Consider the following 27806-nt stretch of genomic DNA (forward strand, 5'->3'; position numbering starts at 1 on the left):
ACCAGTATGCAAGTGCGGCTATGGCACACAAATACACAACATTAGTTTTCCACACACAGAGTACATGCAAAAATACACACAGTTACAGTTAGAGACAAACAAACATACAGAAAACACACACAAATACAAAAGGTGTGTACTGAAACAAACACAACGACACACATACACACACACAAATGCACAAACATGGACAGACCAAGGCTTTATATCACACAAACTCTGACTGACACACACACACACACACACACACACACACACACACACAATAACACAAACAGTCCTCTTCTGAGCTCATATCGACAGTCGGCCCCCCGTGAAGCTCCGACCTCTCACACTCTGGCCGGGAAAAAGAGATGACGCAGACACACACCCTGCATGATTAATGAAACTGAGGCGCTGTTCGCTTTCATCATTTATTTCTTTACACATAAATTATACAGATACAGAGCGTTATATCAGATTAACCTCTGCTACGTACAAACACAAAGCGGGAACGTCGGAGCACATCAGACCTGCCTTCTCCTCCAAGGGCTTTTAGTGCAGGTCCTCATTAACCGACCCCCTAAGAAGCTCAACCCTGACCCCTCAGTGTATGTGTGTGTGTGTGTATGTGTGTGTGTATGTGTGTGTGTATTACAACAGGAACTAAGAGTGTGGAGGTTGTGCGTGTGTCCGAAATGCCACATTCGCAAAGCATGTCCTGGTAACATGTTTTTCTTTAAAAATTTTGTTCTGATTTTTCAGCCTGCAAAATGACTTAAAAATTCGAGTGCAAAAGTTTGTATCCCCTCAGGACCAAATGGGAGGGAAAAAAAAGTAAGATAAATCTTAAGATGCCAACAAGATGTGCAGTGTGTGTAACGTTGCGTTCTCTTTTTCTGAGCCTGACATCGTAGTTTTCCAACAACTTGCATCTTTTACATCCTTTAAACGGCTTTGGGGGAAAATTTGCTTTCAAGTTTTTCGCCTGCTGTTTTGCTCCAGTTTTTAGCGGAAAAACAGAAAGAGGGGGCAATCATTTTTGCACTATACTCTATTAAGCGAGGTTTATAGTCACCTAGTCAGCCATTTACCTATTTAATGTAATAAATGGTGGTGTAAATGAAGCTTAGCAGAACCAATGAGATCTTTTTAATGCCTCAGGAATCACAATCATAGAGGGATTTTCACACTACTGTAAGAAGATATAGACCTCAGTCCACAGTCCTTCCATGCCCTTTAGTGTGTGTGTGTGTGTGTGTGTGTGTGTGTGTGTGTGTGTGAGAAAGAGCGAGAGAGAGAGTGTATTACAACTATTCTGTTATTGTTACATGGTAGTGTACTGGGGTCAGGGTTCTTCAGTCAGCACCCCCCCGGTCCCTAAAAAACATGAACACAAGACCCCTAAACTCCCTCCTCAGGTCCAAATAAACCTGGTAGTGCTGCTCGTCTCCGTCTCAGTCTCAGCAGCAGCCTGTCACACACACTCCGAGCCTCATTAATCAGAGAGCTGAGGCACATCAGACAAAAACAAACCTTCTCTGTTGGGGTTTAAAAGAAAAAGAAATCACAGAAAACTCGCTCGGTCAAACCTTCAACCTTCTCTGAGCGTGTTTCTGACCACGGGGAGAAAAAAATGAAGCCTGTTGTAATGTTGAAAGTTGAAAGATGAGGTGAAAGTTTTTATGTTAATGTAATGCACTAGTGGCCTGCAAAATTTCTCAAAAAAAATTCTGCTTGGGGAAAGAAAAAAAAAGATTTGAAAGTGTTCGAGATTTCTAATGGTTTCTGCTGGTCTGTAATGGCGATCGTAAAGAAACGTGTTTTCGTCCTTGAAAGAAGCCCAGAGTAGCGTTCCGAAGAATTTAGAAGCAAGTCTGAAGGTTGAAAGACGAGATGAAAGTTTATTTGTTAATGTAATGCAGTGATGCAGCTGCAATTGAACTAAGGCCAGAAAATGTTGTTGTATCGTGTAGCAATAAAAAAAAAAAAAAATCTGCTCGAGATTTTTGGTGCTTTCCGGTGGTTTGTAACGTAACGTCGATCTACGTGCATGAATTGGATTCCGGAATGCATTTAAAAGTAACCTGAAGTTCAAAGACTATTAAATCATTAAATGCAAACTACCATGAAAATAGAAATAAATGCTAATGTTGCTCTCGGTGTCAAATAAAAGGCCACTAATAAGCATCAGGCCCATCTTAAACACTACTTTAACCTAATTAGGCTGTAAACTGTCAGTCCAAAGCAATCCAGAGTCGCTGTAGCTCAGCTGGGATAAAAACTGTGGGGAAAAGGAGGGGAATACTGGCCCCTTCAGGCGTATGGTGGTATTTATAAAAACAGCCTTTATCTCTGGTGATCAAGTTGCTCCAGCATCGAGAAGGAGCATGTGTGTTTTCTCTGTGTGCTCTGCAGAAAAACCTCTGTAGTCACAAAAGAAAAAAAAAGAAGCTTTAAACAAGCTCTCTCTCGACCCGAGGTTTTGATTGACATGCTGCTCGCCCGGTGTTCGTGCGTTTCCCTGGGAACACGGGAGTGTATCACCGTGGCGACGGACTGAGCCCATCCATCAGTGTCAGCTGCGGAGAATGAGTAATGGACAGGAAGTACAGCTGGAGAAAGAACAATATTCGGAGAAAATGTTTTGGAAGAGAGAGAAAAAAAAAAAAAAAAACACTACGTTCTCTTGCGACTTTCATTTCAACGCGCGGTAATAAAGCCGTAATCCTGATTTATGAGCCTGTGTTGTGGTTTAACGTCGCTTCTCCAGAGTCTTATTGCGTTATTGTGGAGCTGGAAAAAAAACTCGCGAACACGACTTATGACGAGGGTCTGTCTGAAAGAATGATTAGCGAGGTCATGACAGGCCGCGGTTGAGATGAACCTTGGAAATAAGAGCATCACAGCCTGCTACATCACTTCCTGTTTTTATGTTGCATTGTCAGGGGTCTGAGGAGGTGTGTTCAAAGTTTTTAAGGTACAGGGGGATGTTTAACCTCAGCAGCCGGTTACCGTGGCGTCCAGACCTGAACGCTTGGTGATGTGCAGTTTGGTGAGCTCTTCGGCGCAGGTGGGGTGGATACCCACAGTATCGCAAAGCTGAGAGTAGGAAAACCCGCACCTGTGATAAAAACAATGAACACACAAAAAACTGCTGTTAATAAAAATAAAAAAAAGGTGTGATGGTTTTTTTTTTGATAACTCTGTGCTGGAGTTCTGGTGATGATCAGCTTCTTGTCTGCACTTAGCAAGAAGCAAATTTACATGAATCGAACGCCAGATTAGCCTGCGTTTGCATAAGCAATTGAGGAGTTAGTTGTGGGCGTGGCCTGTTCAGCATTTATTCATCTTGAATGGAAACTTTAGTTCTCCATTTCTCTCTTATGAAATGATAGTAGTAGTAGTGATGCACAAGGCACACAGCAACAAACGGCTCTGTATTATGACTTTTCTGTGTTGTTATTTAATAGAAAGGAGGATAAAATTGCTCACTGGAGGCCGAGAGCAAACCCTTGGATCACTTCTCCAGCGTTGGGGCCCGTAAAGTGAAGCCCTAACACTCGCTGTGGTTGTTCTCGCTCACACACCACCTGACAGGAGAGATAAAAGGTTTACACAAACCCCTATATAATCTATATACACACATGCAGTAGCTCACAAAAGTTAGTGCACCCTTCACATTTCAGCATCCATTTTATTATCTTTTCAATGCACAAAACTATAGAAATAAAACCTGGATATATTTTAAAGGAGTCAATGTGCAGCTCGTATTGCAGTACAGATTTACTGATAACAGTTGTATGTGGTGTAAACGTGTAAATCCACACGTCCTATTCATCATGTTCATGTTTTTGTCTGATTTACAGAACCATAGAAATTTGTGTATCTTGTATTAGAGCAGTTACAATCTCGTGCTTTGAGTCCAATTCTCTCACACTGACCACTGGATGTTCTACATGCACCTCATGGTGAGGAGTCTCTGAGGATTTGAGAATTAGAATCGCTGCTCTTCACTAAGATGCCGAGGCTGTAAGAAGATCAGTATCACCCTGAAACTGAGTTACAGTGCAGTGGTCAGGGTCATACAGAGGTTTTCCAACACGGGTTCCACTCGGAACAGACCTCACAAGGGTCTTCTCAAAGAAGTCGAATCCTCGTGCTGTGCGTCAGGTGCAGAAGCTGCTTTATAAAACATAGACGTATGAGTGCTGCAGAGGTTGCAGAAGCAGAAGGTCTGCATGACAGTGCTCAGTTCGTACACCACACACTGCACAAAGTTGGTTTGCAGGATGTCAGTCCAGAAGGAGCATCTTCTAAGCTGCTCACAAGAAAGTCCACAAACAGTTTGCTGAAGAACAACCTGTCCAAGAGCATAAATTACTTGAACCATGTCCTGTGTTCTGATGAGACTATGATAAACTTGTTTGGCTCAGATGGTGTCCAGCATGTTTGGTGACACCCTGGAGAGGAGAACTAAGAACATTGTGTCTTGCCTACAGTGAAGCATGGTGGTGGCTGCATGAGTGCTGCTGGTACTCTGAAGCTGCGGTTCATATAGGGAAACATGGATTCCAACATGTACTGTGGCATTCTGAAGCAAAACATGACTCCCTCCCTTCAGAAACTGTGCTGAACAACAATTTCCAACTTAAAAACGACCCTAAACACACCTGCATTGCTGAGGATAAAGAAGTGGTAAGTTTGTCTCCAGACCTGAACCATATTGAGCACCTGTGGGAATCCTCAAGCAGAAGGTGGAGAAGCTCCATGTGTTTTACATCCAGCAGCTCCGTAATGTCATTATGGAGGAGTGAAAGAGGATCCCAGCACCAACCTGTGCAGCTCTGGTGAATTCCATACCCAGGAGGATTAATGCAGTGCTGGATAACGATGCTGCTCACACACAATATTCACACTTTGGACACAGTTTTGACATGTTCACTGAGGGTGTACTCACTTTTGTTGCCAGTTATTTAGACAATAATGACTGTATGTCGAGTTATGTTTAAAGAACATGCTACATAAACTACACATAAAATATACACACTAAAATATATCCACATTTCATTTCTGTAGATTTGTCCCTCGAGAAGAAATAATAAAATGACTGCTGAAATGAGAGAGGTGCACTTACTTTTGTGAGATACTGTACATACATTTACACACAGTGCTGTAAAAAATGTTTACTGATTTTTTTTTTACATATTTCACATTTAAATGATTGAGACCATGAAGAAAAACTTAATATTTCACAAAGAGTAAATACAAAATGTAGTTTTTAAATGATTTAATAATAAAAGGGGGAAAAACTTGTCCAAACCTGCCCTATGTGAAAAAATAATCGCTCAAGCGCACTCGGGTTTTGCAGCAGGACAAATAACCTGAACCACACCAGCAAGTCAATCTCTGAATAGCTGAAGGAAATATATAAATAAATAAATACATAAATAAACATTTTGTTGTGGCCTAGTCAAAGTCCAGAAATAAATCCGACTGAGATTCTGTGAATTGACATTAGGGGGGCAATTACTTTTTTACATAGAGCCTGGCAGGTTTGGACAACTTTTTTCCTCTCAATGAAGGACATTTAAAAACTGCATTTTAAATTTACTCAGGTTTGAGTAAATTTGAATAGATTTGAATATTGTATTATATTGGATATTATTTTGACGATCTATCATTTGTAAGAAAAAAAGATAAATAAATAAAATAATAATAATAAAAAAAAAAAAATTCCCAAAAGTTGATTAGAAAAATTTGGTTAGAAATTTCATAAAGTCTTTACCTTAATGTAACACTGACTGGCGTCTCTCTCGGCTATAGTGAACTCCAGAGGTTTGTAGAAAGCATGAAACACCTGGCAAGCAAAAAAAAATCAAGCCAATTAATAATATAGTCTATATAACACACACACACACACACACACACGCACATACACACACCGACAAATGCAATCCTTTTTACTTGCAAAAAATTAATTATTGAATGTAAAGCACACTAAACTGTTTAATTTTATTTAATCAATTTAATTTGTTCCAATTTATTTGATTACTCAGTTCAATCAATATAATAAAAAAGTGTATTGCATTAATTTGATTTATTGTATTTTATTTTTATTAAATATTATTTTATATATTATTTAACCAAGCCGGCATTTTATTTAAATTATTAAAAAATGTAAACTGTTTGAATGTTGATGATAACAAATGTTAATGGTAATAAACTGCGTCAATAAAAAACAACAAGCAAGTTTTGCATTTCTTCCCTGTGCATGTGTGTATGTATGTATGTATTTTGTGTGTGTGTGTGTGTGTGTGTGTGTGTGTATATATATATATATATATATATATATATATATATATATAATATGTTCGAGGTCAATCGACAGTGGATTTTACTGATGATGATGATGATGATTGGATCATACTTGGCAATAACCGATTAATGAACTGTTTTTAAAATGGATACTGGATAAAAATAAAAACAAAAATCAATGTAAAATAGTACTGAGCTTCATAAAAAAAAATAAAAATAAAAGAAACTGATTTATGAAAATCTGCCAAATGAAATAAATATGAATATATTAATAAACATAATTATATAAAATATAAATGATAATTAATAAATATATGATAGTGCTCTCCGTGCAGCATGCAGTCTCACATGTAAAAACAAACAGCACATAGCGTCACTGATACGTCTGTAGAGGCAGCTTATAATGACTTCTCAGCCATTTAGCAACCCGGAAAAACTATCTGTATTGATTGTTTACCAATAGATCCAGCAAAAAACTAATATTTCAATGAATAAGTCGACCTCAGACAGACAGACAGACAGACAGACACATTTCAACTGAGAACTGTGACAGTCAGTCATTACACTACTGAAGATCAAATTCGGCACGTTAGTTTTAGAGATCTGTTACTACACCACAGCACATCGATCACACCCGAGTGGCGTTCCAGACGTTGGGTTTTTTATTTATTTTGGCATACCTGACAGTTCCCCATCATCCCACCTCTTCAGGCATGACATTTTGGCTGTTTCTTCTTTGCCACCTTCAAGGACATTCTGCTCTCATAATGACCCCCCCCATGCCACTTAAATCATCAATAAGAGAAGAAAAAACCCTCCTCAGATTCGTCTCAGACTCGGGCGAGAGAGCATGCCGATGCAGGCAGCCCCGGACACACACCTGTCACGGGCGGCGCTTTGACTGGCGCTCGTCTGTCGTCAGGCTCTGTGTGCATCAATCAGAGCCTCTACTCAGCCGTCAGTCAATGAAGAAGGGTTCGGGATTCATTGATGCACAGGTGTGAGTGGGCCAGGGTGTGTAGGAGTACATGCATAAACACAAACACACACACTGGCACACACTCAGACACACACAAAAAGTTAATCATACCTCTATATTGTCGATGCCATGTCGTCTCTCGGCTTCTTCTTCAGATAAACCGACACATCCATACTCCAGAGGAGTAAACACTGTGGTAGGCACCTGAAACAAACACACACACACACACACCAAATTATAACATTATGACACTCAATGTTGCTCCGGAATATTTTTTGTCTGAAAGGATTTTTAAATTTTCCTAAAAATGTTCATTCCCAAGAGGCTAATGATGCATAATTAGGAAAGCATTGCTACCAGTACAGCAAAACTCAAAATGCGTATGCAAATCATAAACCCACTTTATTTTTTGGCCCAGTAACAGTATTTACACATAAACACTTTTTTTTTTTTTAAACAAACCAAACTTCATCATGTGAAATTTGTCATTATTTCTATAATAAACTCAGTCTTATTAACTTCAAAAAAAAAATTAAAACAAGAGAGATGAAGCGTGCCAAATCCATTTAGCATCTTGCCATCTCCTGAGGGACAACCACAAACAAGACACAACCAACCAATAAGCATCACATCTACAACACCAATATCAATTACACATCTAACTTTAAATTTTTATTTCAGAATTTGTCAAATGACTGTAGTCATGTTCTTTAGATGTTATTACTTTCTGTGTTGTTCTTAATGCTTTGCCAATACAAAGTTTCTTTGTCATGCCAATAAAGCAATTTGAATTGAAATTGAAAATTTAATAACCATTCATTTAGCCTCTAAACTGCAAGTAAACCCCAGAAGCCAGCCAGCCAGCCAGCCAGCCAGCCAGCCAGCCAGCCAGCCAGCCTGTCTGTCTGTCTGTCTGTCTGTCTGTCTGTCTGTCTGTCTGTCTGTCTGTGTAGCCGATAGAGTCTTTAATTCACTTCAAATTGTATTCTGCATATAACTGTTTGTGTTGAATAAAAATCTTGAGTATTGAATCTCGGAAATTGTAACTAGAATTAAAAATGCTGTCGTCATTTAAAAAAAAAAATAAATAAATAAAGTCAATGCACGTGTTGCTTGGTTGGACTCACGTTGTCATAGTTCATGAGCTGCTTGGAGTGTCCAGCTAATCGCCGAGCAAGGAGTTTCCCTGCTTTGATCGCTGTAGGGGTGAGCTCAGGACGACCCTGAAACACACACACACACACCTGCTTGAGCATATGCTAAATACATACACACTAGTATATAACTGTCAAAAACCCTTGACATTCGCCTGAGCCACATTTACATAAAGAATAATCTGATTCATCCATCAGACTGTGTATATCGTGTAGCAGTAAAACCTCCTTCAATTCACACATTCATTCAAACACACATTCCACTGTACACACACAACAATGCGGTGGCTGCGTTATAGACGGATGTGTGGGTAAACAGTTTGATCGGAAGATCTGACACGCTCAGGAGATGGTTATCTCTGGAACATAATGTCAGTGTCAGTCATGCTGAGGATTAGAGAGGAAGAGACAGACAGATAGAGTGAGAAAGACAGACATCACAGACAGACAGACAGACAAGACAGGAAAAGCTGCAGGCGAACGCTTCAGCACACTGACTCACACCTTCACTGACGCCAAGAAACATCCGACAGACATCATCCGGCACACAACAAAAATGATTGAGTGACAGACAGAAAGAGAAAATGACACAGACAGACAGGCAGACAGACAGACAGGCAGACAGGCAGACAGACAGACAGACAGACAGACAGAAAGAGACAAAGAGAGAGATAACACAGATTTCCTCTAGAGAGCGAGAGAGAGAGAGAGAGAGAGAGAGAGAGAGAGAGAGAGAGAGAGAGAGGAGCATGAAGGAAAGAGCAGATTACCTGTTGGTTGCATCAGACAGATAGACAGAAGAAGTAAAACTGTGTGTGTTTACAAGTGTGTGTGTGTGTGTGTGTGTGTGTGTGTGTGCAGGAGATGAAGGTTTGCTCATAGGCAGCTGGGCTGTAAAGCCTTTATTTCTGTAATGCCAGGTGTGTTTAATTTATTTAAAAAAAAAAAAAAAGTGAGCCGCACTGGCAGGTATGAAAGAAGACAAGTGCCGTCAGCTGTAAAGGCTAAAGCAGCCAGTCAGTGTGTGTGTGTGTGTGTGTGTGTGTGTGTGTGTGTGTTCCAGAAATCACAGAGATGCTTGAGATGATTGACAATTCCGGATATATGATCAGCCTGCAAGCTGTGTCAAAAATGTAGTCGGGTGTTTCTGAGTGTATGTGTGTGCGCAGGAGTGCGAGCGTGTGCACGAGTGTGTGCACGTGTGTGTGTGTGTTTAGTACCTGTGCGATGTCTCCAATGGCGTAAATATTGGGCACTGATGTTCTCTCATCATCAGCTACAATGATTTTGCCGGTGTTTGTGTTGAGCTGAACGCCGACATCCTGCAGGTTCAGCGTTCCGGTTTCAGGAGCTCGACCTGATATTACACACGTGTTACATTTTACACACGATGTTTACATTATATATATTTATATATTATATTTTTTTACTGCCAGAGTAAAAGAGGTGTGGCAACTTAACAGATACGCCTGTTTTACAGATACAAACAGGAACATTTAATTATTCAAAAGGGTGTGGCCTCTGTAAAATAGACACAGTTCCTATCAGCCACAAAAAATAATGTGTGGATTTGGTACCATTGGTATGAATCAGAATGCGTGGCCAATGTGCCTATTAGTTACAATAAAAGGAGGTGTGGCCTCTGAACCAATTAGTTACAATAAAAGGAGGTGTGGCCTCTGAACCAATTAGTTACAATAAAAGGAGGTGTGGCCTCCAAACTTATTAGTTATAATAAAAGGAGGTGTGGCCTCTGAACTTAGTTACAATAAAAAGGAGGTGTGGCCTCTGAACTAAGTTATAATAAAAGAAGGTGTGGTCTCTATGCCAGTCAGTCCCATTAAAAGAGAGGAAGGTGGCAGCTTAGTAGTTAAGGCAAAGTGGTTAATTGGACGTTGGATCTGAAGGTCATACGTTCACATTCCAGCCCCACTAAGCTGCCACTCCTGGGCCCCTGAGCAAGGCCCCTAACCCTATAGCTGCTCAGATGTATGAATGAGAAATGTCGCTCTGGATAAGGGCGTCTGCCAAATGCCATAAATATAAATGTAAGGAGGTGTGGCCTCTGTGCCAGTCAGTCCAAGTGAAGTAGACATGGCCTCTGTATCTATTTAGAGAAATGTTGCTGCTGTTTGATGTTATGTTTTGAACTCCTTCCTTTGAACAAAACATCTACACAGCTGGAATTAGCAGAGTGAATGTGCATGACTAATGAGTGGACAACGATGTGTATCCCATCAGCCACCTGGGGGCCTATACCGTCAATTCTGACACTTCCTGTCAGAAGGCTGAGAGACGGCTGTCGACGCTCAACCCCCCACACACACACACACAGGAATCACAATAAACAGTGTTTAGGCTGAGGAACCCAGAGGTACCTCGCTGATGCTATCAACCAACAAATACAACAAACTCCAGAGCACTGACTTCCTGCCTAAACCCCAAGAACAACTTCCTCCAACAGAGACGCGCGCACACGCACACAGCATTTCAATCAGGCCAGATGCCAGTGGGCAATATGGCAAAGATCATCTCGTAATGAGTGAAAAAGAAAGTGGCAGCAAAACACTGGGTCTACATACAAAACCCCACACTCTGTAATGTAAAAAATGACTATACACAAATACGTTTCTCCAAGTAACTTATCGCCACACTAAAAGTTATTAACGCAATTTACAGGTGAAGACTTCAAAACAAAGAACATACGTAAAGTAGAAAAATGTACAATATGAGGCGAAAAATCTATCAAAAAAAAGCTGCTGAAAGTCTGCAGAAAGTTGAATACATAAGTGGAGTAAATAAATCTCTCTTTTTCTCTCTCACTCACACACACACACACACACACACACACACACACACACACACACACACACACACCTCCCCCATGTCTGTATGATAAGAACTTGTAGTGAAAGGGTACCTTTGTCTACAGGCACAACAAAAAAATACACAAGAACTCCTCAGAAGAAAGTAACAATGTCCTCGATTTTACTCTGCCGAGGACAAACACAATCATTTAGCACTTTGGTCTTCTTTCCTTGTCCTGCCTTGTTCTCTGTCATGGATCAAAGCCATGATTTGAAACTTTGTTTTTATCTTTTAGCAGAAGATTCATGAGAAATAGAAACCTTGAGAGGAACCAGACTCAAAAGGGGAATCCATGCTCATCTGGGCGACACGGGCAGTGTGATTATAAATCTTTATTACTGGAGCTGGTACATCTCTAGAGGGATCGTGATCCTCGTGGGGTCGGCATCTGATTTCTGTAAAGAACTTGACTAACATATGCACTGCCACTTTAACGGCTTTCACTCTTTTCTCTGCTTATGACGTTCACTTTTTTTGCACCACAAGTTGATGTTTGTTCATCGATCTAAAAGTACGGAGAAGCTAAAACGTGTCTCAGCAGGCTGGACTGTAAAATGGACAGAGTGCCAGTGTGTATTACTGGCATGGGAGCAATAGAAGGCTGAATGTTAGAGGAAATCTGCTCTTTCCTGCCCTCCATCAGACACCTGCGAAAGAGGAAGAGTGGAGCCAGGATGGAGAGGGGAGTCATCTGGCCCAGAAAATTCCAGTGCTCTGAGTGAATGGCAAATGCTTTTGTGCGTTTCCGGAGAGAGAAAAAGAATATGAAGCATCAGAAAGAAAAAAAAAAAGAAAGGAAAATATATATATATATATATATATATATATTTTTTCTTTTCTTTGCTTCTAAGCTGCTGTTGCTTTTAATACTGTAAAGACATCTGCTATGACCTCATCATAATCTGAGGCCAAATCATCATCATCATCATCTTCAGGGAAACATCGTTCAACTGCCAATAAATAAACTTCAACCGGAACAACAGAAAAAGACAATGTGGACACGTGTGGACCTTAAGGACACACACACACACACACACACACACACACACACACACACACACACACACACACAAACACATGCTGAGGGATGAACAGAACATTACGGAATAAGAGGAAAAGGAGGGAAAAGGTGAAGTGAAGCAGGGGAATATGGCGACCCACAGAACCCTGCTGCATCCTGAGCTGGTGATTAACACGTCCCCTGATGATTCCAGCTCTCGCTTTATTATGTTGTTGTCAGAAATGATAGTCCTCGGTGTGCTGACGCAGCAGTTCGCTCTGGGTGTTTAAATGCAAGATTTGATAAAGAAAGAAAAAAAAAAAAAAAAAACACCAAACGTTGACGGATTTAAGAATAAAAACGAGCGGTTGCACATGAGAGAAGCAGCAGAATTAAAGGCACAGGGCCACTAAAGAAAAGCAACAAGCACTCAAATAAGTTACCTGTAAAAAAATTACCTGAAAATTGTCCTTAAAAAAACAAACAAAAAAAACCCCTTAAATCTGATTTGACACATTTTATTAGAAGTCATTTCACTGATCGTCACTTCTGCCCTAATTTATTTCTGTAAATCTGCTTTGTGACATCTATCATTAGTTGTTCATTCTTCCGTCTGTTGTCACGTGTATGAAAACATTTCACCGTTAAAAACTGGCGCAGTATATAAACCTGAGTTCTGGTCTCACCTACAGCCCACAGCACCGTGCTGAACGTGTCCTGATGTTCCTGCTGGCTCTGTGTATCTGTCCAGGTGACCTGTAGAAGTTCTGATGGAAGTTTCTCCACCTTCTTAGGAACGTAGCCCCAGAAGAAACGAGTCCCGTGTGCCTCTATGTGATCAGTCACCAAACCAGCCATTTGCTGCAGGAAGCATTGGAGGAAAAAATGTTAAAAAGTTTTTCATGCAAAATGACAACAAAAGTTTTTGTTTACTTTTTTTTTTTTATTTAAAAAAATTAAAACTGCATGATATATGAATAATTTTTTTTTTCTAAAATGTCATTTGAAGTGAAGATTTTTATAAATTTTGCACAAATTATTTTCACACAATTTTCTTTTACAAATTTTCACTTCAGGACTTGCTACATGATGAACCAAAAGATCAAATCTACTCCGTTTTACATTTAAAAGACAAGAATTTATATAAATTTAAGGTGATTGATCATATTTTTTTTTATTATCAAAAAGTCTACAAACTCACACTGTGCTCACTCATTTATTAAACCACTATTAAGACTTTTTTCCTATTTTTTTTTTAGAGGACGGTCCATAAGACTGAAACCTCTGGATAATTTAATTAAAAAAAAGGAAAAAAAAGAAAATTAATTTAAATAAAATTTTGCAATCGTCTCACACCTTTGCATTACTTTACATCAGTGATGGCAGCTTGATTATACGATGGCATTAGTCTGAAACCAATAATTACAGATACAGGAACCCAAAACAAGGACGTGAAACAGGTCTGGTCAGGTCTGTTCTCCTGTTTTGATGCGTCCGAGGTGACTCAATACACAGCAGCTAGGAATTGGGCATGTGAAATTTTCTCAAAGCATGTTCTTAAAAACGGACAGGTTTCATCCGCTGGAGTTCAACTCAGTCCCAAATGGATAGAGCTTCCTGCCAAAGAGGCATGTACAGACATTATAGCTTTATTAAAACGATTACTGGAGAAAAAAGGGCCGTATATTAACGATACAATAAGCTGAGAACGATTACGAAATATCGGTATTGAACTTCACCGTGTTGTGGATATTGTACGCTTTGCTAGTCTTATTATTTATTTTAGATTACGTGATGAATCGTACACCATAGAAACAAGAGCCACCACATGAACCAGTTTCCATTATATATAATAAAGGAACAGTTTGTGACCAATCAGAATTGAGAATTCATCATAAAGATCAGTGACTAGTGTAATACCGCATTACAGAAAGTCACAGATAAAAGGTGGAAAAAAAATTTACATCACAGATTTTGGTTTTGGTGTAGTACCTGATCAAATCCGCGAAGGGCGATGCTACGCACCATCACTGTGGTGTCCAGGCCAATGCCGGTCAGAAAACCAGCACATTCCAAAGCCACGTCTTTTACCCAGGCTCAGGAAAATATGACTTGCACTGGTTGCACTACATATTGCACTCAATAAATAATAATAGTCACATTAAATCACACATTACAGGGACGTTCCGCTGTATAACCTCTGGCTAAAATATGTAGATTATTACAATTTTAGTCATGTTGTAGTGACAATAACTAGAATCCCAGTGTTCCAGAGACATTTCTTTACTCAACATCCTCTACACCGCCCCACACTCTCTCCATCTTCTACCACCGCCCCACAGTCTCTCCATCCTCTACCACCGCCCCACACTCTCTCCATCTTCTACCACCGCCCCACAGTCTCTCCATCCTCTACCACCGCCCCACACTCTCTCCATCTTCTTCCACCGCCCCACAGTCTCTCCATCCTCTACCACCGCCCCACTCTCTCCATCTTCTACCACCGCCCCACACTCTCTCCATCTTCTACCACCGCCCCAGTCTCTCCATCCTCTACCACCGCCCCTCTCTCCATCTTCTACCACCGCCCCACAGTCTCTCCATCCTCTACCACCGCCCCACTCTCTCCATCTTCTTCCACCGCCCCACAGTCTCTCCATCCTCTACCATCGCCCCACACTCTCCATCTTCTACCACCGCCCCACTCTCTCCATCTTCTACCACCGCCCCACACTCTCCATCCTCTACCACCGCCCCACAGTCTGTCCATCCTCTACCACCGCCCCAGTCTCTCCATCCTCTACCACCGCCCCACAGTCTCTCCATCCTCTACCACCGCCCCACTCTCTCCATCTCTACCACCGCCCCACTCTCTCCATCCTCTACCACCGCCCCACACTCTCTCCATCCTCTACCACCGCCCCCACAGACTGTCCATCCTCTACCGCCCCACAGTCTGTCCATCCTCTACCACCGCCCCACAGTCTCTCCATCCTCTACCACCACCCCACACTCTCTCCATCCTCTACCACCGCCCCACCTCTCTCCATCCTCTACCACCACCCCACAGTCTCTCCATCCTCTACCACCGCCCCACACTCTCTCCATCCTCTACCACCGCCCCACAGTGTCTCCATCCTCTACCACCGCCCCACACTCTCTCCATCCTCTACCACCGCCCCACAGTCTGTCCATCCTCTACCACCGCCCCACAGTCTGTCCATCCTCTACCACCGCCCCACACTCTCTCCATCCTCTACCACCGCCCCACACTCTCTCCATCTTCTACCACCGCCCCACACTCTCTCCATCCTCTACCACCGCCCCACAGTCTGTCCATCCTCTACCACCGCCCCACACTCTCCATCCTCTACCACCGCCCCACAGTCTGTCCATCCTCTACCACCCCACAGTCTCTCCATCCTCTACCACCACCCCACACTCTCTCCATCCTCTACCACCACCCCACACTCTCCATCCTCTACCACCACCCCACAGTCTCTCCATCCTCTACCACCGCCCCACCTCTCCATCCTCTACCACCGCCCCACAGTGTCTCCATCCTCTACCACCGCCCCACTCTCTCCATCTTCTACCACCGCCCCACAGTGTCTTCATCCTCTACCACCGCCCCACACTCTCTCCATCTTCTACCACCGCCCCACAGTGTCTCCATCCTCTACCACCGCCCCACACTCTCTCCATCCTTTACTACTGCCCCACACTTTCTCCATCTTCTACCACCGCCCCACACTCTCTCCATCCTCTACCACCACCCCACACTCTCTCCATCTTCTACTACTCTCCGACACTCTCTCGAACTTCTACCACTGCTCCAATCTCCCACCATCCTCTTTTAGACTGATGGCATTCTCAGTCTGTGTTCTAATGAACAAGTATCAGAACTGATGGAGACTTTAAAACACTTTTCTAAGTCGGTCTGAATGAGGGAATCTGTCACATGTAACGGCATGATCAGGATACAGCTGGCTCCAACGACTAGCCTGAAAAACACAAAAGAAAACACGTTTAGGACAACATGGAGCATTTACATGCGTTTTGCATAATAATACAAAAACGTTTGCATTTGTTAATACCGTCTGTGCAGTTAACAGGTTATTAATGAACAGTGGGGTGGAACTGAGAACAGCTACACAATGTACATCAATGCAGAGATTAAATTACTGATACTTTAACTGACAGATGGAAACTTGGAGGATCTACTCAGTGCTGTTAAACACCTCAGACCTGGGGGTCAGGGTGTGTGTGTGTGTGATTCTGTGGCAGCACACATGGAAGCTGCCAAGTCCGAGTTCTCAGAAAATAACTTCTGGCTCTCATAGATAAAAAATATAAAAATAAATAAATAAATAAAATATCAAACATAATTATATTAAATATATTTAAACAGCACCTTTCATAGAGTAACATGTTGCTCAAAGTGCTTTGAAATAAAAGAGACAAAATGATTCAATAATTAATGAAGTCTGAACAAAAACATTAACAGTTGTGGGGGGGTGGGTTTATGCATGCAGATTAATGCTTCTAATATCCACTGGTTTTACAATAAATCAATTTATTTTGCTTACAGTCACTAACAAAATGTGTGTGAGCTTTTCTGTGGTAATAATTTTCGCCTTCTCTCGGACACTTTGAAGAAACCCTGAATGCCAAGAAAAGAAAAGTAAACAGAATATTTTTTCTTCTTCAAACATGACCAGACTGCGAATAGGTAAAAACAAAACAAAACAAACAAAAGTCTATAAAACCAAGTATTAAGTTTATTGGACTCATTTTTGAAAAACACAATGATAAAAGGTACAAAAAAAAGTCAAAGCAGCCTGAAGATCAGAAGATGAGACAAGAACAGAGATCTAATGGAAGATTTCAGAGGAAATGTGTGTGTGTGGCATTGCAGGTGAAAACATGACATTATGTTGTTAGTGTCCCGGGCCAGACTAGGATACGCTGAGTGATTTCTGCTTGCAATGGACACACACACACACACACACACACACACACACACACACACACACACACACCCTGCAAGCTAATACCCCTCTTCACTTAGTACACTTTTGTATCACAGCTTTAAAGGGATTTAAGAACCAAATCCAGGCACTTTTGCCTCCACTTACTGCATTTAGACCCCCGGTGTATATGACATCACCCGCAGCCGGCCTCTTGTCTCGCACAATCCTGGGATTAAACCAGGTGAGGACACTGAGAGGAACCCGTACACATCTCAACCATACATACAAACGCTCTTCAACCAACACTAATGAGAGTGAAGCATCGTTACTGTTGACTGATTGACAAGAACCCGGATCTGTCGCTTCTAATGAGGACTAGTATTGGTTTCCAAGACAACAAAGCTCAAACTTGTATAGGAGCAGATGATTCACCAAAAAACTGGACGTTTGCGTGTATTAGATATAATTTTATTGGTGAATTCCCAAGGGACAGATGAACAACCGTTAGAGAGTGAACACAATTTTCACAGGAATGCCACAAACACAATGGGCTGTTTAGCTCACCGAATCCATCTACTCAATTCAATTTTATTTCTACAGCGTAAAGTCTACGTTTATTACCTATAATAAAGCTCCTTATAATTGTTTATCCCTGTTGAGAGAGCCAATGGTGACTGTGGTGAGGGAAAAATGTCCCCGAGATGGTATGAGGAAGAAACCTTGAGAGGAACCAGACTCAAAAGGGACCCCATCCTCATCTGGGTGGCAGCGAAAGTTCATTCCCTGTAGTTACATTGTTGAGGCGTGTAGTAATAGGTGCATAAACGCAGATCTATTCGTGCAAACTAGAACACGTTAAATCTTACACGAGCCTTGAAGGCTTTAGGATTCAGAAGTTGCTTTAAACCAAAAAAAAAAAAAGAAAGGATAAATATCTTCTCTAGTCTTCCGTAGCGCTTTTCTTAGCTAATCGTCGACTCTGCCGCCCAGGTTTCACTCTCTATAGATCTTATCTATCCAGGTAAAACAGCAATTTGATGAAACTAATTCAGGTCTTAAGCTGAATGCACACTGCGTGATGTCTACAGCGGTTTGGTCGTTTGAGACTAAAGAAAATACTTAAAGATGCCTATATAATCTGAGGCTGAAACCTGTAGTCTTTGACCGCTGGTTTGTTCTTTTCCTGAGAAGAAATTCTGGCAGATTTCAGACACTTTCCTGCAGTGATTTCCCCTACGACGATCGCCAAACCAAGAACAAACAGAAACGCCAAACCTGAATGACGCGATTAGCGTGACGACTTTAAAGCGCCTCTGGGAAAATGTCAAAACAAGTCAGGCGGTCAATAGTGCGAGAAGAGAAACTAAGTTACTTATTTAAGACCTATATCATGACGTCACACACACACACACACACACACACACACACACACACACACACACACACAGTGGTGTTCCTGATTTCTTTTTCCTGAAACACTTTTTCCACACAGGGACATGATTTTGTTTTCCCTCAATAATAACAAAATATTTTAAAAACTGCATGTTATGTTCACTTGTGTTCTCTTTCACTAATATTTAAATTAGTTTGATGATCTGAAACATTAAAGTGTGACAAACCTGCAAAACAATAAGAAATCAGGACACTTTTTCATACCACTTAAACTTCCCCATAGCTGAAAAATTTAATCCGTTCATGTTGGTCTTATTTGTAGCTGTACGACAGGTGATTATATTTGGACTTGCAAAAGAAAAGGAACTACAGCACCAAGAAAACAAAAAGAAGACCCCACGGAACAGTTTTCAATATCAAGGTCCCAAATGAGCACTACAGATTGTATTTGTTTGCGGCTAGCTACCATTAGCGAGAGAAGAGAGGTCAGGATGTGTCATGGATTGATATAAAACCTCGGACGAGTCTTTTCTTGTCGGTTTTTGATGGTCGTACATTCTCACGTTATGAGATCCCACAGAGTGACGTGGGGATCAAGTTCATACAGTCTGACAAGCAGCGATCGCAAAAGGACTTCATGTAAAAACTGTGGAAGCAGCAATTGATTTTTTTTTATATTTGAAGATTATTTCCGCTGAAATTAAAAACTATCCTGCCGATTTTCTACAGAGATTCTGAAAACGGGGCAACATTACCATATATGCAAATCTCTTTCAGTCTCTTCTTCAGAACTTTACTTTTTAAATACTTCCATCCCTCTTTCTGCCCCTTTCACCCCTCTCCTTTCTCTCTCCTTATAGTATGCGTGCCAGCCTTTCACCCAGAATTCTGCCCATCAATCAGCGATGCCCCGTTAGCATCCAGCCTCCAGCTGCACACCTGAAAACTTGATAACCAAACATACACAGAGCAGCTGTGTGAAGAGCAACAACAAGCTCATGTTACATTCACACGTTTTTTTTTTTCCCCTCTTTTTTTTGCATAACGTTCCTGCCGTCTGTTAAACAGGACTTCAGCGCCGCATACTGGGAGGGTCTGATTGAGTTTTTGTCCTGTTAGTGTTGCTGCATTAGTGTAATACACCAGTTAAAAAATGTTTATACTATATTTGTACTAGTTTTCACTACTGCTTATGTTTATCTTATATATTTTATCTTGTAATGTCATATAACTGCATATATAACTATACGTTTGTGACTAATAAAAATCTTGAATTTTGAGATGATATACTATAGTTTCAACTCGTTAACTCATTTACAGTAATTACTTATAAATATGCGGAAGAATACAAAATGTGCTGATTTACTGAATAATCACACATTAGAGAGAGGGAAAACAACAATAATTGAATGCTGCAGACTTTTTTTGGAAATTATCCAGGCGGCATGTGACGCTTTCAAGAAAGTGAAACCGGAAAATGAAAAAAGACTAAAATTATATGGCTAAATTATAAAACTATTTTATTTAAAATATGGTTAAAAACAATCATTTTATAAAAACGCCAGATGTTGGATAGTCTGCAAAAATCTTCTTCTTCTTTCAGCTGCTCCCATTAGGGGGCGCAACAGCGGATCATCCGTCTCCATACCCCTCTGTCCTCTCCATCTGCCTTTTTCACACCATCTACCTGCATGTCTTCCCTCACCACATCCATAAACCTTCTCCTTGGTCTTCCTCTTTTCCTTCTTCCTGGTGTCTCCATCCTCTGCATTCTCCTACTGATATACCCCATGTCCCTCCTCTGCACATGTCCAAACCATCTCAATCTCGCCTCCCTCACCTCGTCTCCAAAACGTCCTACATGCACTGTCCCTCTAATAAACTCATTTCTAATCCTGTCCATCGTCGTCACTCACAACGAACATCTCAACATCTTCAGCTCTGCTACCTCCAGCTCCACCTCCTGTCTTTTACTCAATGTCACTGTCTCTAAACCATACAACATCTCAGGTCTCACCACAGTCCTATAAACATAGTCTGCAAAATTAAAAACCAAAAAAATGTAAGAAAGAAGAAGAATCTCATCATTCCATTCAAAATGCCAAAGATCACAGAATTTGGCAGAACATAAAATGAGTTTTGCATCAGCAAGGTCACTCTGAAAGGAAAATCCACAAACAAACTGGATATTCACGAGATGGTATTCAAGCTGTTATAAAGAAATGTTAGGAATCAAAGAACAAATATGGACTGAAATGCTGAGAAGGTTTTTCGGAGTTTTCTGCAGTCCTGCATGGACATGGCTCAGCAACTGGGAGCTTCACTGGGATGTAAAGTTGACCCTTCTACATGTCGAAGAAGCTTGATCAGGAACGGTGTGTGTGATAGAAGCCAAGAAACCACTTTTTCAAAAGGGTAACTTTGGGTAAATGACTAATACATGCTAAATATCCCAAAAACTGGAATGATGATCAGTGGAAAAGAATATTATGCACTAAAATCCAAGTTTTTGGGTTCAGTTGTTGACAATATGAGAAGAAACGATAGAGACAGAGATGGAAGAGTGAGTGCTTGCGGCTTTCTGTGAAACATGGTGGAGGCTCTGTTGTGATTTGGGGCTGTATTTCTGCAAGGGGTGCTGGCGATATTGTCCAAACTGATGGGATCGCTGGAATGTTGCAGTACAGACGGGTTTTATTTCATCATTCCATTTCTTCTGGAAAGCAGCTAAATGGAAGCGGTTTTAGTTTTCAGCATGATCACGATGCCAAGCGCACTGGTAATGGAGTTAACATATGTGAAGTAAAAACCTCTTTCTTTCTTTCTTTCTTGTGTTAAAGAAGTGAAAACTAGGCAATGAAGAAACAAACACACAATTCAATGTATTAATCCAGCACTCGTCTGTCACTCACGTTTTCCCAGGAGACTCTTTCAGCCAGAACAGATCGTCACTGGTGATGCCGTATTCTCTCGCTCCCGGGACCTGAAACACACCGCCGTAACCTTCAGTCTCTTATCTGAACCTACGTTATTCCTTTAATCAGGCGAGATTTAACTCAGACTGATGGACAAAACCACAGTGTTTTTTTTTTTTATCACATGCACTTCCACAGAAAAACAAAATAAAAAATGTCAAACATCAACTCCTCTTACATTCATGGGGTATTTGGGACGGCCGCCGGTGGCGATTACCACGTTCCTCGCCGTCACGGTCGACTGTGCAACAAAAAAAAAAACACATTTTTATTCAGATTTACAAAAGTCAAGGATTCAGGGAGGAATATTAACATCTTAATCAGGAGATTGCGTCCGTACCTCCTTTCCTCTGGAATTTAATCCTCGGATGGTATGCTGGTCCACCAAGCTTCCTTTCATATTGAGATATTTCACTTTCCTGCTCCACACACACACACACACACACACACACACACACACACACACACACACACACACACACGGGTGTGAAAAAGTGTTTGCCCCCTTACTGATTTCTTTTTTTTTTGCATGTTTGTCACACTTTGATGTTCCAGATCATAAAACTAATTTAAATATTAGTAAAAGATACACAAGTGAACACAACATGCAGTTTTTATTATTGAGGGAAAACTAAATCCAAAACTACATGGCCTTGTGTGAAAAAGTGTTTGCCCCCCTGTTCAAACTGTGGTTTATCACACCTGAGTTGAATTTCTCTAACCAGCCTGATTACTGCTACACCTGTTCAACATCAAGAAATCTCTTAAATACGACCTTCCTGACAAAGTGATGTAGACCACAAGATCCTCAAAAGCGAGACATCATGCCAAGATCCAAAGAAATTCAGAAACAAATGAGAGAAAGTAATTAAGATCTATCAGTCTGGAAAAGGTTATAAAGACGTTTCTGAAGCTTTGGGACTCCAGTGAACCACAAAAATTATCCGCATGGCACAGTTCCAAGACCAAAACCACTGCTGAGCAAAAAGAACATAAAGACTCGTCTCAGTTTTGCCAGAAAACATCTTGATGATCCCAAAAACCTTTGGGAAAATACTCTGTAGACTGACGAGACAAAAGTTGAACTTTTTGGAAGGTGTGTGTCCCATTACGTCTGGTGTAAAAGGAACACCACATTTCAAAAAGAGAACATCATACCAACAGTGAAATATGGTGGTGGTAGTGTGATGGTCTGGGGCTGTTTCACTGCTTCAGGACCTGGAAGACTTGCTGTGATAAATGGAACCATGAATTCTGCTCTTTACTAAAAAATCCTGAAGGAGAATGTCCGGCCTTCTGTTCATGACCTCAAGCTGAAGCGAACTTGGGTTCTGATCCAAAACACACCAGCAAGTCCACCTCTGAGTGGCTGAAGAAAAACTAAATGAAGACTTTGGAGTGGCCCAGTCAAAGTCCTGACCTAAATCCTATTGAGATGCTGTGGCATGACCTCGAAAAGGCGGTTCCTGCTCGAAAACCCTCCAATGTGGCTGAATTATAACAATTATGCATAGACAAGTGGAGCAAAATTCCTCCACAGCGCTGAAACAGATTCACTGCAAGTTTTACAAACGCTTGAATGCAGTTGTTGCTGCTATGAGCGGCCCAACCAGTTATTAAGTTCAGGGTGCAAACACTTTCACACACTGTATGTATAATGTATATTTAAATCCCACACACAGCACTCATGTAGTGTAAAAAAAAAACTAAAATCACAATTGTTTTCCATTATTAACTCTTAGAAATAAATATTAAAACACTCAGTGTGGAGCAGCTCTAACAAATAAATCAACCATGATGATGATGATGATGATGAAGAAGTGATCCTTCTAAAAGCATATCCAGAGTTGCTAAATTCCTCTTAACCAGTGCTGCAGTTAGAAATTAAAACTAAGAGCTTTCTTTTATCTTGCTACAGCTGTACAATGCGTGTGAACGTATTATGAAGGTGTGTATTATTGTAAATGATGTGTTTCATTTACTTGTCCTGCAGCTGAACTCTGTGACCCCAGTTCAGGGATTTCACATAATTCTGCACCGCTCCTGCCATAGTCACCCTGCAAAACACACACACACACACACACACACACACACACACACACACACACACACACACACACACACACACACACACACACACACACACCTAAATCCTGCTGCTCATTGCACCCAACCTGTTATGTTTTTATTCCCCACTAGAGGGCAGCGCCCCACACTTTGCAAACCACTGGTTTATTCTGATGGGAAACGCACCAGTCGTGTGTCACGGGACCACCGATCTGCCAGCCGTACTTCCCCGAGTCGTTTCTGAGCGCCGTGCCAAGCAGAGCGGCCTGGTGCATAAGCTTCTTGGGAATACAGCCAACATTTACACATGTTCCACCGATCCCCCATTTGGTGCCTAAAACACAAACACACACACAAATACACAAAATGATAAAAAATCCCTAGAAAAACATAACTCCAACACAGAATGAAGACTCAGGAAGTGATACCTCTCTCTGACGGTTCTACGTAATCCAAAACAGCCACCTTCTGTCCCAACTGAGCCGCTGAGAAGGGGAAGAAAAAGAAGAAGAGAGGGAGACACACTCCTTTAATACACAATCCACCTCTTATTTCTATTACTTAAAATAAAAAACGTATCGAGATGCAAATCTGGTGAATTGATGGCAGACGGAAGCTATAAGTCCAAACACAGGGAATGTTTTTCCTTTATTGACTCGATAAAAGATTGATTTGCCTCCTGACGCATCAAACAAACCAATATATAGAACAGGGTTTTGCAAACTCTGCAACCAAAAGAACCTTTTTGTTCCCCTTTTCCACCAAATTAAATTTGCCCGGAGCCACAAAACATATTTGACCTTCAAATGAATATAATAAAAAATATATTTTTTGTTTTATGCAGATGTAAGGTGGTTGCCCGGTTTCACCACTAGGTGTCACTGGTGTGACTTCTATCGTATTTGGATGTTTGCACCTTTTTTTGTCCAGGGCGTCACAGAACAGATGCTCTGATATTTTGTTTGTTTGTTTATTGGTTTTTTTTATGTCACGCCAGCAGCGGTATCTTTTTACATGCAGGATCAAGGTGGACATGATGTTAAAACATTCTACAAGCTGTCTTGTGTTTTTAAGTGTATTACAGTCCATTAATATGCGTTTTCATAGTCATGTTTGTTTTACAGAGATGACATGGAGGTTCTTCTCTATTTAGCAGGGAAGAGAGTGTGAGTCTGGAGTGATCAATAAGACACCCTGTATATATGATCTGGACGTGTCTGGATTCAAAATGGAAGTTGAGGAATTGTTATAGAGTTGGGTTGATTTGATGGTTTGTTTTCTGTGGTTCCATTCAGTTTATTATCAGTTCAAGGTCTGATGGTGGAGTTTTACAGTCTGTGATGTGCATTTTTTTAAAGGCTTTTTTGATGTTATAATAAACGATTTTTTTATTCTCCACTTTATGAACTGTATGAAGTTGAATTTGCTCTGCTCAGCTTTTATATGAAACAGAATTAGAAGCGAAAAAATCCGTCTACGCAGAATTCAACTCTCGTCCGAGATTTTTCTCTTTAAATTCATCCATACAGTTCGCTTACGAGAGCTTTGGTTTTATTAAAAAAATATTAAAACTCTATTTTCAGTGTCACACGTTACCTCGAAAGCCGAAAAGAGCTGTTCCCATTGAAACACTGTCTAACGTGTAACAAAAATATTACGAATTTTTTTTATTTACATAAATTTAATTAATCCCCATGACTGCTTTCATCTGCTGTTTTCATTTCATGCCGTCATTTTGTTTATCACATAGAGCACAAATACGACAGAATGTAGTGCCAAAGCCTAGAAAATGGACAATAAACCACAACAATGAATCCTTCTTTTACCTTCTTTGGAACACGCCAAACCTCCAGATCCTCCTCCGATAACCACCAGGTCATAATCAAACTTCTCTGTCAACATAGAAATATTTACTTACAATATACTTCATCCACAGAGCAGAAACCAGATCAATAAACCTCTACATCATAAACCTCCTGTCAGTACTACAATCCCCATCAACACATCTGTATGTTAGTAAATAATATAATGTGCAATATAAAACCTGGGAAATGTGTGGAAATGCTGAATCTTTAATTTTTTTTTGAAAGACACACACATGTTCCTTTTGTTTCTGTGCAACAAACTCAATATCAAAGTTTCCCTTAACCAAACAAATCTACAAATGTCCAGATGTTCCACTTTAATTTCAATGAAAAATCCTCCTTTAGCGTGAAGAACACTTTTACACGCTCTCAGCATCTGGACACTTCGTTTCTCCAAATCTTTATGATCTTTATGATCGAGTTTATCCCAGAGCAGTTCAGTAGGATTCAGGCGCAGTGACTGAGCAGGTTGGTCCATGATAGATATCAGTCCAGACGTCTTTCTGCTCTCTAAATAACTCTTACAGAACTCAGACGTATGGAAGAGGAACCACGTTATTCACTTTTCAGAACAAACCCAAACCATGTGTGATTGTGGGGGTGAGGGAGTCTGATCACATCTTCTCTCCTGTTCTTCATCTTACACAAGTTCTTCTGTTAGACATCCTAATCCTAATTATCTTCCACTCATGTACTGTCTAACGTCTAAAGGAGGGAGGGAGTGGGATGGATAGATGGATGGATGGATGTACATGAATAGAAGGATGAATGGATGGATAGATGGAGGGAGGGATGAATGTACATGGATGGATGGATGAATGTGGATAGATGAATGTACATGGATGGATCGATAGATGGAGGGATGGATGGATGGATAGATAGATAGATAGATAGATAGATAGATAGATAGATAGATAGATAGATAGATAGATAGATAGATAGATGGATGGATGTGGATGGATGGATGGATGGATGGATGGAGGATGGATGGATGGATGGATGGAGGGATAGCTGGATGGATGGAGGGATAGCTGGATGGATGGATGGATGTACATGGATGGATAGCTGGATGGATGTACATGGAGGGATAGCTGGATGGATGTACATGGACGGATAGCTGGATGGATGGAGGGATAGCTGGATGGATGGAGGGATAGCTGGATGGATGGAGGGATAGCTGGATGGATGGAGGGATAGCTGGATGGATGGAGGGATAGCTGGATGGATGGAGGGATAGCTGGATGGATGGAGGGATGTACATGGATGGATGGATGGATGTACATGGATGGATGGATGGATGTACATGGATGGAGGGAGGGATAGCTGGATGGATAGCTGGATGGATGGAGGGATAGCTGGATGGATAGCTGGATGGATGGAGGGATAGCTGGATGGATGGAGGGATAGCTGGATGGATGGAGGGATAGCTGGATGGATGGAGGGATAGCTGGATGGATGGAGGGATAGCTGGATGGATGTTTTGCTCCACAAATCTTTCCAGAAGGTTCATTAATATGTAGACTATCATATGCAGTGCTCTGGTTGGACATAAACACCAGACAGAAACGTATAAACTGTATTTATTACACTTCCTACACACTGCACCTGGGAGTCTGAACCTCTCACCAGCTCCTTAAAGAACCTCCACACCTGCACATGGAGCAAACATTTGTATTTTTCACACGTTTGACAGCGCACACAATCTACAGTGGGTTTAGGAGTCAATATAAAAGGACTAAACTCTGAATAATTCTGTATTGGATTTTAATTGAACATTACTTATTTCACTCCTTCATTCACACAGGACGTGAAATTCAGCGGTTTAGCATCAAATTCGCGTATTTAATAAACACGACAGGTCGGAAAAACATCTATAATTACCTGTAAAAACATTTAAAACCGCATTTACCTGTAAAATCTCTTCTTGGCGACTGAAAGGCGAATTGACAGAAGGGCTTTAACCTGTGTTTTCCTCTGCACAAGGCCGCCGCCATGTTGATTTACCCAAGTTAAAGGACCCCTGACTGACAGGTGACTTCTGATGTGCCTGATTAAAATTCCAGCTACTAACTAACTAACTAACTAACTAGATAGATAGATAGATAGATAGATAGATAGATAGATAGATAGATAGATAGATAGATAGATAGATAGATAGATGGATAGATAGTCATGTGCGTTACAAAAATATTTACAATATATATAATGTTATAAAATGTTCTGTTTTTTATTAGTA

At 41.0% G+C, this 27806-nt stretch overlaps 1 protein-coding gene across 1 annotated transcript; it reads right to left on the minus strand.

Annotated features, from left to right (window-relative positions):
* Positions 1-399: 399 nt before the first annotated feature.
* txnrd2.2 (thioredoxin reductase 2, tandem duplicate 2) lies at positions 400-27625 on the minus strand. The gene is made up of 17 exons (XM_046841931.1): positions 27480-27625; positions 25532-25597; positions 24134-24190; positions 23892-24039; positions 23621-23695; positions 21979-22057; positions 21817-21879; positions 21576-21646; positions 16283-16302; positions 14291-14382; positions 12985-13159; positions 9651-9787; positions 8404-8499; positions 7388-7480; positions 5768-5839; positions 3475-3572; positions 400-3103 (listed from the first exon to the last, which is right to left on the minus strand). The coding sequence occupies exons 1-17, from the start codon at positions 27562-27564 to the stop codon at positions 2980-2982; spliced, it is 1551 nt and encodes a 516-aa protein (XP_046697887.1). The 5' UTR covers positions 27565-27625; the 3' UTR covers positions 400-2979.
* Positions 27626-27806: the final 181 nt, after the last annotated feature.

This window comes from Silurus meridionalis, chromosome 27 (genome assembly GCF_014805685.1).
Source record: "Silurus meridionalis isolate SWU-2019-XX chromosome 27, ASM1480568v1, whole genome shotgun sequence".
Lineage (NCBI taxonomy): Eukaryota > Metazoa > Chordata > Actinopteri > Siluriformes > Siluridae > Silurus > Silurus meridionalis.